A 12,668-nucleotide genomic window follows, 5' to 3' on the forward strand; every position below is an offset into this window, starting at 1 on the left:
ATGGACGATGTGTTGTGGGGGGTTTTGGTTTTATTTTTTAGTTTCCATTTTTGAATTGTGATAGACCTGAGTGGATGAGGTCATCCTAGATAAGAGACTTTTCACTACGTATTTGTCTTTTTCTGCCTTTCAAAATTTACACATGGGAATGTATCCAAACCAAAACAAGTAAAAACTTAATATAAGGACAACTGAACTTCAGTGAAAGTCGCATTTGTGTAGCAAAATCAAAAGGCAGTAGAGATGAAACAAGTCTGTGTGCAAGGAAAGCATTTGGCTGATATGCCCCCCGCCCCCCCCGCCAGGTGTCCGGCTGCTAAGGACTACTTCAAGGAGAATTCCCACCACTGGAGCTGGGCCGTGCAGTGGCTGCAGAAGAAGGTAACTGCAGTTTGAGCTTTGCTGGAATCCGTAACAGCACATCCTGTCAGGGACAAGCTCTTCCCTTGGAGACTGGCCTCAGAGTTATTTTCAGACTTCACGTTTTTTTTCGGTACAGTTGATACCTATCTCTGCGCATGAAGTTCATTTCTTAATACTGTATCTCAGCTTTACAGGTGAGAGAGCAGGGGTGATTATATGAGACACAGTGGTTCACTGAACTCTCGAGAGTGGACGTAAAACCTCCCGGTGTGATAGGAGATCTGTGTGCCGTGTTCGGTGCTTTTGCTATTCACATATCTAATGGTAGTAATTGTGGACTCACGTGGGCTTGTTTGTCGTCTCTGATGGTGTTTTTGACCTTCCATCTCAGATGTCAGAACATTATTGGACACCACAGAGTAATGTCTCTAACGAAACATCAACTGGAAAAACCTTTCAGCGAACAATTTCAGCTCAGGTGAGGCTTCTCTTTTGGTTCTCCGTGGCCTGAAATCCCACAGGTAGGATTTTCCATGCGTTTCTCAGAAGCCATGGCCTCAGAGACGAGAGGTGTACGTTAAAAATGAGGAGGGGCAGAAGAGGCGGGTTTCTGTGAAGAGAGAGCCTGTTGTTGGGCAGTTGGCAGATTATGTGCCAGAAGCAAAGCAGTGTGGGTCACAGAGGTTGAGGAGTGTGCGGGTGGCTGCCGGGAGGCACCACGAGGAGGCTCCCGCCGCCTCCAGAGATCAAGTGAAGGGGTGTCTCCTTTGGCGGCACTGCTGCCACCGCACACCCCCTGACTTTTCCTCTTGGGTTTCAATCTCTCACAGGACACATTAGCCTATGCCACAGCTTTGCTGAATGAGAAAGAGCAATCCGGAAGCAGTAACGGGTCGGAGAGCAGTCCCGCCAACGAGAACGGAGAGAGGCATTTACAACAGGTACGGCTGTGGCCCACGTCCTCGTGGGAAAGGGCACCGCCTGCTCTGAAATTTTCCAAAAAGAGTTTCCGTAATCAAAGAAGAAAGGAGCCACTGGCTCCGCGCCTTAGTGATCGCTGTCCGGGGCTCACCAGCACTGCGCTTCCAAAGTGGAACAGTGCTGCCGAGTAAAGTCACTACGAGGCTCTGACCTCAGTCTCTGGCCGGCAGCACCATCCCCTCGGAGGTCGGCCTGGTAAAGCCAGGCCATGGAGGCCTTCCTCCCAGCAGGCTCTCTTCATTCTGCCGGGTTGCCACAAATCACCCCCTCCACCTTTGGCTTTCGCTAGCCTTGTTGGAAACACAGACCCCTGAAGGGCCATTGAAATACCCACTTGTCGGGGGAGTCAAAGAATGCCTTTAAGCTTATTTAAAAAAAAAAAAAAAGAACAATTTTGGTCCTGCTCAGGCTGGTAGACGAAGGAATGAAGTCTGTGTGCAGCACTCACTGATGCGGCCGGCGCACCCGGAGCGGGGGTGCCGTTAGGGCGGTCTCCTCTCGAGTCCTACCGCAGTGCTAGGCACAGGGGCTTCGTTAAGTGAGTCTTGTTGATGTCATCTGTGCCATTTTTTTTAACCTTTGAGATCCTCACAACCACCCTGTGAGGTCCCTGTTACCCTGACTTTCCAGAAGGGACGCGGAGGCTCAGCACCGTGATGCAGTTTCCCCCGGGGTGGAGCTCAGCAGCTCAGCTCCTCACCTACTTTATGTGCAGAGAACGCAATGGCTGCAGGACTGGCTGCCAGACTCTCAGTCCGTGCGAGTGTGCGCGCACACGCGTGTGTACATAGACACATCCTGACGCCCTCCCTCTCTGCACATCCCCTCCTGCAGTGTTTCAACACGCTCCATTCTCTCTTATCCTTTAAAAAAAATTCCTCCCTCTTATCTCCTGCCTTCTTTCCCCTTCTCCACAGCCAGACTTCTCCAAAGAATTGTCCAGACTTGCAGTTTTTTCTCTCTCGCTCTTCCTTAGACCTCTTCCAGGCTGACTCCCTGCCCCGTGGTCAGGGTGACAAGTAGCCTACACATCTCAGTCCTCATTGTAGTAGAGCACTCAGCAGCATCTCACCCTGCTGGCCACTCCTCCCTTCTGGAAACACTTTCTCCCAGGGCTTCCATGGCACCTCGCTCTCCCAGTTTTCCCCCAACCTTTCTCCATCTCCACTGCCTTGATTCTTATGGGTGCCAGACAGGACCATCCAGCTCCCTTCCTCAAAGCCACCTGACACCCGCCCCCACCGGAGCTGGCCTCCCTCCGTGCCCTTATCATGAACAGCACCCTGTGCCCCAGACACGCAGGTGTCTCCCTGGGCACTCCTCACTCGCTGCAGTCCGTTCACCGATCCTGCCAGGTTGACTGTTGAAACCTCTCCAGTGCATCTGTTGCATTGTCCTAAGCACCTTAGTGTTCTGGGGCTTCGTGAGAACCCCCTGCCTCGCTCTTGCTTCCCTCTACTTCGTCTGCTTAAACCTTCAATGGCTCACCGTGGCTCTCAAGGTAAAGGCCAGAATCTTCAGCATAGTTCTGCTTGACTGTGGCCCCTCCCTACCTCTGCCCCCTTCATTTTCTGAGTTCTGGATACCAGTGGCCTTGTCGTAGTTTATCAAATACCCTTTTTTCCTTCCACCTCGGGCCTCCCCTTCCCCCCTGTCTGTCTCCCACTCGGCTTTACATGTTACTTTGCAGAGACTCCCTGCTCCTTCCCCACCCCCATCGCCAGCTAGATCAGACCCAGGACACACGGCAGGCATTCAGACCTTTGTTAGCATGTAAACCAAAGCCCATGCAGCTGGTAACAGGCAGAATTCAGGAGTGGCCCAGAGCCGTCTCTGGCAGTGCGGCACAGTGCCCAGCCCAGAGCGGCTCCATCTCGATGCCCACCCCCCCACCCAAGTTCTCACGAGCGCTGCCCGCACTGTTGGCCTAGTCGCCTGGTGACCTGAGGCAGGCGGCTGGGTGCCTGCGGTGACTACGGGGGAACATGGGAATGAGAGTTTGCATAATCAGCAACTGTCAAATACAAGGTGTTACAGTTCTGTTTTAGTATCCTTCCATAGACTCAGTTGTTACACGCGCTCGTTTACCGAACACAGGTCAGTGGGCGTAGAGAAACCTCTCTCTAGCTTCGCCGTGCATGAATTGAACTTCCTTCTCTTTCTCCAAGGGTTCAGAGTCCCCCATGATGATTGGCGAGTTGAGAAGTGACCTTGACGACGTGGATCCCTAGAGAAACAGGCATGCCCAGCGCGCAGTGAGGAGTCACAGCTCAGTTCCCGGGTGCTCAGTGCTGTTTTGAAATCAGATTCTCACCCTTGAGCCCTTTAGAAGAGCCCGAAGCTTGGACTAGGGGAGCCTGCTGTGATCCCAGAGGAGTGTGTGTTTTTAAGGAAGGCACTCGGCCCCTGGAGAAGGTTCAGGAGCTGTTTGGCAGTGGGAGAACTCCTGCCTCTGGATCAGCCGTCCCAGGGCACAGTCCACTCGGGGATTCACATTTCTGTGGAGAGTCTAGGAAATACAGCCGGTGGCAGACTTTTTTGTTACACGAACATATAGGAGTGAATGGGGTAAAGCCGTTGCTTTCTCTATGATGCTACAAAAGAAATTCCTTTGGTTTTTATATTTAAAAAAAAAAAAAAAAAAAAAAAGCAAGCTGCCTTTAGATATGTGGGGGCAAATTTTTAATCTTGCAGTAACATTGAATAGGAATATCCAATTTAAAATGATGTAAAGATAAGTGATAAAATTCCTTTTCATTGTAAAATAGTAGTTAAAAGAACTCCGTTTACACAGACCTTTGTATTTAATATGTCTCCCTATTTGTATAGAATTTCAGACGGGTCAGGATGAGAGCCCTGGGCATAAAGTTGGGTCTTGATGAAATGTCACCAGGATCAAAAATTGGGAAATTTATTATGCTCTTTAAGGTATTTTTCTGACACAAGTGAGGCTGAAAAGAGCAATAAGAACAAGTGTCCTCCAGAGGTACGAGGTGCATTCTTTGACATCAGTCACTAAAGAAGTTAACGGCATTTTTCTCTAAATTTTGAAAACAGCAAAATAAAAAGCACTTTAAATTATAATTTTATTGAGTTTGACTTCATAAAATCATCTTTTTAATGCTTGGAGACATATTGAATAAACTGTAGTCTTAAATCGTGATCTGCAATCATTGGCTTTTGCTTAAAATATAATTACTAAAGCCCTTGGTAGTGGTTGTATACGAAGTTAAATATTTGAATGGAGAAGCACTGCTCTGCGAGGTGTAGTAATTTTAATGCGGGGAAGGAACTTGAGCCTTGCTTCTCTTCGACATGACTAATGAACGCTGAAAGGATAAGAGACGAGATTTGTTTTCCCAGAAATAACCAGAAAGTAATTGAACAACTGTCCGTTTTGTTGATATTTCCCAAGTATAGCGCCATCCACTCATTTCAGATTAGGGTACCAGCTTCCCTTTCTCCAGAGGGGAGAAGGGGACGTGCCAGCGTAGTTCATATATTTTGTACATTTTGTATTTTGAGTTTTACACCCATTTTCCGCCCTCTTTTGCCTTCGGTTACGTATTCTGCCTTGTTTCCAACTCCCCGTGCAAGGAACTAGGGAAGCTTAGGAAGTGCCAGGTTGCCCCTGTCGGTTAGATTTGCCAAGGCAGAGAGGCGTGGCCAGCCCCAAAGTGCCTTTTTGGTGGCTCTCGCATTGTGTGGACACACGACAGGACAGCTTGCACCGCTGTGCGCTCCAGCCCCCCCAGCCCCTTTGCTTACCGAACGTTGAAGTAACTGGGCAGCCGGACCACAGTTTGCATGTGTGTCGACAGCCCCCACAGCCTAGTGATGGCCATTGTCAAGGACACCGTGCAGACGGGGCCCCGTTTAAGAACAGAACTGCGCCCTCAGAGAATTGGTCAGACGGAGTTGGTAAATTTTACATGGTTCTGCTGTTCTTGGAATTTCAAATGTGATGTTTTAAAATTGATTTTGAGTTCATAAATATTCCCATGTCCTGCTGTTTTCCCTACCCCCCCCCCCCGCCAGCCTTCTTTCCACCCCCGTCCTCACAGAACGATTGTGTAGGACATGACCTTGAAATGCCAGTGATGATCTGTGTTGGGTTATCATCGCCGGCAGCCGCACTCTCAGGAGCCCCAATTCAGGAGTGAAATTGCCACTTCTAGTCCCTTATTTCCTATGGAAACAACACCTCCCGCCACCCCCAGCAGCTGCTGTCCTCACTGTAAGGCTCCGTCAGGATCACCGTCACTGTTGTGTGTCATACGCTCTGGTTAAGTTTGTTCGTGTTGTTGCTGCAGTGACCATCCCTTCCTCTCTGCCAGGAACCACTCGGGTTCCAGCGGCTGCAGTCTGCAGCAAACCTGCTGAGGACTTTTTTTTAAATGTACAACAAAGTGACAATTATGACAGGCTTACCTTGGAAGAGTTGTCATTTTTACTGCCAATTTTTTGGACGAAGATGTTTTTATAAATCTTTCAAAATGGTCTGCACATCGAGTAGGAATTGCACAACTAACTCAATGCTGTGTGTTCTCGAGACGCTCCCTTCGCGAGGCCCACCTGGGGGTGCCACGCCTGCCCCTCGGAGGCGTCTGGGAAGGAAAACGAACGAGCAGCCCGGCGGGTATCTTGCCCATGACTTCTCCTGGAGTACTCCCACGGTCACTGGCAACTAGAAGAAATGGTAGGACCCAGAGCATCGTGTCCTCGGACTTCCCCTGTCTTGCCCCACCCTCCCTGCTAACATTGAGATGTGTGCAGTTACCTTTTGAGCTTGGAACAAGCAGACTGGAATTTTCCTCTGCTACCTCTTGTGTACAAAATCTTGTTTATAAAATTTCAAAAGGAAGTAGATAAACTAGGGGAGAATCTTAATCCTAAATTTGGTTCATGAGTGGCAGAGTTCTTAGCTTCTAAGGGTATAAAATAAATTTTTCAAAAATGTAGAGTTGGAGTCCCGCCAACCTTCTTCTGCTCGGTGCGGGGAGGGGCGCCCTGGGCCCGTGGCCTGGTGCGAGACGGCTCTGGGGTCGCTTTCGGAACTTTGCGCTGATGATGTGAATTGGGCCCCTCTTTAATGATGGGGGTGATGGGTCCTCTAAGCCTTTTGCAGTTCTTTCCTCTGGATAGGCTGACCATTTTAGGATTCGTTTGCCAAGCTTGGATAAGGATACCAAACTCAGGCTGATGGCCTACAAACATCTGCATAGCTCTTAGGTCTCCCAAGTGGGCCCAGTATAAATCACGTCCCTGGTCAAGCTGGGCTTCTTGTGAGACCATAGGTCTCAGTCTCACTCCTGATGTCCGGTGTGTGCACACGTGACTCCACGTTTGCTGCCCCAGACCTTCCTCTGCTGTGGCCCACATCCATTCCTCTCCCACTCGCGGTGACCACCTGCCAACATAGGCAAGACCCACGTCATTCGCTTCTCTCAATCCTGGAGCGGTTGGGGTACGGCTAGCTAATGAACTGACACCTGATTCTGCGCCCCCTTGGGGAAAGGAGAGGATGTGCAGTACCACATAGCCAGCCCAGGTGCCCGTGACATGAGACGAGACACAGTTCTGGCATTCAGGCTCTTAGCATCAGGTAGTTTGTGAACACTTCCCATGATGCTGAATTGTCAGAAAATACGATTTGGGAGGATTTTGCTTTGCTGGCAGATTCCCTTATTTATGATATGGATTGCTTAGAGGTAGGCCTTGCTTCAGACAGCTACGCTCGCCAACCTCAGAGAGGCCGGGAGGTCCCATATTGAACGGGATAATTAGACTTTGCAAACTGGACTGAGACTGTTCATAATTTCCAATCATGAAAAGTGATTGTGGATATAGTACTGGCTCATTACAGAAGCACTGGGCATTTATATATCTTATTCCATAAATACTGACTCTGTGCCATGGGGAGAAGAGAATGAAAAAGGGAACCAGAACTTGGCAGTGGACGTGGGGGAGAGAGCATCAGGAATGCCACAGGGGCACTGTTACCACAGAGGGGGCCCCAACCGCCTAGGGGCTCAGGGAAGACAGATTTTACCCTAAGACAGGCATAAGTGCTCGTCAAGTACCTGATTGACTCAACCTTTCCACAGATTTCCATCAGGTGCCCGGTACCAACAAGGCATCATTCTAGACAAAGGCAAGAGTCATGACAAAGTTGTTTTTATTTTAAAAGTCACCATATAATAAAAATGTAAAAAAACCCAGAACAAATATCTTTAGGTTACGAAAGCAAAACAGAAGTCTAGAAAAGCAGCTGCTTGCTATAAAAACGCAGTAGAGAGCTGTTTACAAACAGACCAAATAGATAAATGCTGTTTTTGTTTGCTTGGGAGGGGGGAGAGCTCAAGGAGGGAGAGTTGCCCCCTCTCTCCAGCCCTCAGAGCCACCCCCACCCCCCCACCCCATCACAGGCAACCTGCCAGTGCCATTCACCCAGTGCCCCGTCCTGGCTCACAGTGCTGCCTCAGGCCTGTGTGCCCCTTCTGAGCCTCAGAAGTTTACCTACAAAGATGGGGGTCCCCACCTATGCAGCAAGAAGGGGCTTGGCTTTACAGCCAAGTCTGGGTTACGTGCAGGCCCCACCTCCCTTCTGGCCGTGCAAGCTTGGCAGGCACCCCCTCTCCTGTTCCCAGTTTCTTCCTCCCCGAAGTGTGGATGGCGGTGTGTCCTGAGCAGGGTAGGTGCGAGGGCTGGGTGAGATGGGGTGCGGGCCCTGCGGCCCCCACTGCACACTGCAAAGTCGGCCCTGGGGGATGCCTCCTGTAGGCCGCGCTGGGCGTACAGCCAGGCCTGCACCTGAGCACGAAGAGGGCTGCTGGGAGAAGCAAAGGCTGGCCCCTCAAGCACCTGGGACAGTCCCCGCCTCCACCTGGCTCGCTCTCACTGTCGCCGGTGGCTCAGGAGCAGGAGTGGGTACAAGAGCTAGGAATGTCGTCGGCTAAAGCTGTCTTCCAGGTGAGTCCTAACAGCAGGACTGGGAGAGCCCGCGAGATCACCAAACTGATGGAGGTCCCTCCACAGAAGGAGCGGGGACTGGAATCCCCTGGCAGCGAACATGGGTTCGTTCTGGCCTCAATGGCCTCATCTATCCAATCGGTAGAATAGACCTTGCCTTTGTCCCGGGGCTGCTCTGAAACCCTGTGGGAATGTGGGTGGAGAAGCACCTTGGCCATTTGGAACCACTGGCCAGACCTGGACAAGCATCACCCCTGTCAGTGCCTAGCCAGCCTGCACCCCAAAGTATGGAAAACTGACCCTCTATTGACCAGAGAGCCCAAAGGGGCTTCCCCAAAGTGGGCAGGAGGTGAGGAACCATCTCCCTGTTTCACACTCACTTCCTCTCCCAGCCCTCAAGTGCCCACCCAAGGGAGGATGACTGCCTCCTTCAGGGAGCCCTTGGGTCATTCTGCCCAGGAGCTGAGCACAGCCTGACCTGTGTGCGGTGGAATGTCGGGTGCCTCCCATTCAGCGCAGCTCTGGGGACAGGCGATCCAGGCTGAGTGGTCATGTTTTTCTGGGCAGGGAGCCCACACACCCCATGCCAGCACCACAGCTCCATGAAGATAGAGGTGTCCCCTGTCCCCTGGACCCCAGGCTAAGGAGGGCAGAGGAAGGGGGAAGGAGAAACTCTCACAAAGCTCCCCCAAGGCCTGGGACCACAGCTCCAGGCCCTGACCCCTTCCACACGTACAGTCCTGGGCAGGCCAGTCACTGGGACCCCTGGGGAGCCTGCTCCCCTGAGGGCTGGCTCTGACAGCAGATGGTGACGGCCCCCCACAGCCTCCTCACTGGCCCTGCCTCCTGCACCAATGCCCGGCTCCTCACCACACCACGTTGTCCACCACAGAGATCCCCAGTGTGTGGGAGGCCCTGGGGGCAGGGGGTGGGGGGCACAGCCTGTCAGCATCCAGCCCTTCTCGCAGGCCGTGCTGATCTGCAGGGACCCAGGGACAAAAGCAAGCAGGTGTCCGGCACCAGCACCCAAGGAGCCAGGCCACAGGACACAGGCGATGCCCATCTTCTGCACCCCAACCCTGTGCCCCCTCCAGGCCTCCCCAGGCCAGACAGCGGCAGCGCCATCCGCCCGGAGCTGAGCACAACCCTTGCAACCACCCCAGCCCTCCCGCCCACAGCCAGCTCCCCCCCACCCCGGGTCTGCAGGCCCCTCCTTCTGGTTCCGGTACGTGCCACACTCCCACCTGGGCAGAGTGCCCCACCCCTCAGTTGGGACAGTCGCAGTGGATGTCCACTCATCTACACTCTCCCTGCTTCTGTCCCGCCCCCTGGAGTCTTCCCTGCGGCCAAAATGAACCTGTCCACACCCAGGTCGGACAGCCCATTCCCTGAGCACAGCCCACCCCACCCCACCCCTGGACTCAGAACCCTGCGGGGCTCCCAGCTCACTCAGGTAAAATCCAAAGTCCCGACTGTGGCCCTCAGGCCCCGCCTGCCCTGGCCCTGTCCCCTCTCTGGTCCCCCTGATTCACTCGGTTCCCCGTCCATGGGCCTCCTGTCTGCTCCTGGCAGCCTCCAGGCACACTCCCACCACGTCAGGGTCTTTCCCCCGGCTGTTCCCACTGCTGCAACACTGTTCCCTGTGATGCCCTCCACCTTCTCAGTGAGGCCTCGCCTCAGCACCCCCCACCCAGCATTCCCGTCCCGGCTTCATTTTCCTCCATAGCATCTCTTAAGTGCTCTATATTCCATTTTTGTTTACAGTCCTTCTCCCCCACGAAAATGGACACTCCAGGAAGGAAGAGCTGGTGGGGTTCGTAGCCACAGCGTGGGGGGTGATGCCGGAACCCCGCAGCCCTCGCTCGACAGCGCTGTACCTATCTGAGACAGTCCTGAGACAGTCCTCGCCCTCCAGAAATGCGTCATCCAGACCACGAACCCCGCTCGTGCTTCTAAACATCTTTGCTGAGTGCACTTAAGAGCAGGCTGCCCAGGGCTTCCTTTGAAGAAGCTGCCTGTGGCTTTTGAAAGGAGAGGCCAGAGCTGCTGGCTGCGTCTGCGCTGAAGGCTTGGGGGGCGGGGGCGAGCCCGCCCTCTCTCCATGCGCTTCCTTGCCTTGCCGGCCACGTCGTCGGCTGCTCCTCCACCTCCAGCACTCAGCTCGCTTGTCCCCTCCTCCGGGTCACAGCTGGGTCTTCTCGGTCCCCAGAATCCGGTGGGGCTCCCGGCCCTGATCCGCCGCCAGCAGCTTTGCCCAATGGGCTCATCAAGGCCTGCACGAGTACCGCATTGCTTTATGTAACAGTTGGGCGTGCTCTCTGCAAGGGGGGCCGTGGGCCCCGACAGCAAACCCTGCTCATCTGGACAAAAGCAAACCCGGCCCAGCTACACGCAAACACACACATGCTATCCCCACAGCTGCAGAAGCTCCCAGCAGCGACCTCCCCACAAACCTCTCCCCAGACACGTGAGGGCCACACAGAAAATCTGCACAGGGCAGACGCACGCCAGCCCTCGGGGCCCAGGGCCTGCGGGCTCCTCCTTCCCCCAGGGCCCGGGGTTCCATGCTTCCTGACTATGCCCGGCACAGGGCTGTAAAAAGCGTGGACCCTGGCCTCCTCGAGGCCCACACACTGGTGGGGTCACCTGGGGGCCCGAGGTCCTCCCGCCTCTCAGTGGGAGCTGCAGCCTGGGCCAGAGGAGAGTGGCTCAGACACTTGGAGGCTGGGGGACCCTCTGGCTCTCCTTGCCACCATCAGACTCCATCGGTTTAGGGTCTGAGGCCAGAGCCGGGAAATCCAGAAACAAGTCAAGGTTGGAGAGACACTAGCCTGAGTGACAGAACTCCTGGGTTCTCGGCTCTGCCGCTGGCCTGCTGTGTGACCATGGGAAAGCCACTCAACCTTTCTGAGCTTTCGTTTCTGAGGGCAAGCACTGTCTCCTCTCCACCCGGAGATGAACCAGGAGGTAGAACTCTCCCAGACCACACCCAGGCAGAACTTCAGGGCTGAGCTGGATGTCTCTCTGGGGCCCTGGGGCCTGCCCCCATGGGCCTGGGAGTCAAACATACCCCCAGCTACAAGACCCTGGAGGGTGGTACTCAGCTACGCCAAGTCTCAATTTGCCCATCTGTAAAATGGAGTGACCCCGCCTTCTCACAGGGCGGCCCTGAGGATGAAATAAGGACTCACAGGTACAGCCCCGCCCAGCGCCTGGTGAGGGGCAGGGGTGTTGGGGTCACCTTCACTAGAAGCCCCCGTGTCCTTGCTGCGGGGCCCTGGGGAAATCACTCAGCGTGTGCAGGGAGCAGTGTCCTTAGCTCTTTGAGTGCGCTTTATAAGTAGCTAGGTTCTGTGGCTCCCAGGATTTTAAACTGGCACGTGCCTCTGAGATTGTCTGCTGGGTGTTCCCGGGTGGAGAGTGACCAGAGCACCATGGACTTCCCGCCACGCCAGGACCCCAACAAGGAGCACGGCCACTGGCCTGTGGGGCCTGTTCCAGCCTCTGCTCTGGACAAGGGCCCCTGTCACTTGACCGGGCTCATCTTTCCACTGCAAATCCATCCTGCACTCCCCACCAGCCTGCTCTTCCAGGAGCCAGCTCCTCACTCATCGCTCCCCCTCGTCAACGTTCGGTGGCTCCCAGCACGTGCGTGCGTGCTTGAGAATCAACGGAGCCGGTTCTTCCAAGCCACCCTCTGCCGTCTCCCCAGCACACCCCACGCTCCATCCAGGCAGGACAATTCAGCCCCCTCCCAATTGGAGGGGCACTATTCCCGATCCCCAACAAGGATCCCCCCCGCCCCACCATGACTTCTGCTACCTGCCCCAGGCATCTTTGGGCAAGGTAGCCCATAGTTACCCGAATCAGAGCATGGACTTCAAAGCAAACGATGATAGTAACGGTAGCTAGCGTTTGTATCGTCCTTAGCACCCATCATCCCCACTTCATGGTGAGAAACCTGAGGCTCAGAGAGGCGAAGTAACGGGCTGCTGACTGGCAGAGCCCAGGTGGGTCCCAGGTCAGCTCCACTTTCAGCCGCTGCCCCTGAGTCCCTCCCTGAATGGCCTCTCAGGCACCGCCCCTGCCTGTCTGGGAGCTTCCCCTCTGTGGCCCATGAGGCAGGTCCTACTTGATTCCTGCAGGGAGGAGGGTGCAGACGCTGAGAGCCGAGGCCACATGCCAGAGTCACGGGACGGAAGTGGGAGGCCTGGCCTTCACACCTGGCAGTCAGGCTCCAGAGTCAGACGAGCCCAGTGGGTGCAGGGGCACCAGGAGACAGGGACACCTCCTAGCCCTGATGACGTGGCCCCATGGTAGCAGCGGGCATGAGTCTCCATTCCAGCCCCAGC

General features: G+C 54.3%; 1 protein-coding gene across 1 annotated transcript in view; it reads left to right on the forward strand.

The window, feature by feature from the left end:
- Nucleotides 1-6,305, forward strand: part of USP24 (ubiquitin specific peptidase 24) — a 132,763-nt gene extending 126,458 nt beyond the window's left edge. Inside the window, exons 65-68 of the mRNA XM_040627260.1 lie at nucleotides 306-381; nucleotides 755-841; nucleotides 1,194-1,304; nucleotides 3,513-6,305. Coding sequence (XP_040483194.1) covers nucleotides 306-381; nucleotides 755-841; nucleotides 1,194-1,304; nucleotides 3,513-3,575 — 337 coding nt within the window. The 3' untranslated portion in view covers nucleotides 3,576-6,305. The remainder of the gene's footprint in view (nucleotides 1-305; nucleotides 382-754; nucleotides 842-1,193; nucleotides 1,305-3,512) is intronic.
- The last annotated feature ends 6,363 nt before the right edge of the window (nucleotides 6,306-12,668 follow it).

The sequence above is a fragment of the Ursus maritimus genome, unplaced genomic scaffold (assembly GCF_017311325.1).
Source record: "Ursus maritimus isolate PB19 unplaced genomic scaffold, ASM1731132v1 scaffold_12, whole genome shotgun sequence".
Classification (NCBI taxonomy): domain Eukaryota; kingdom Metazoa; phylum Chordata; class Mammalia; order Carnivora; family Ursidae; genus Ursus; species Ursus maritimus.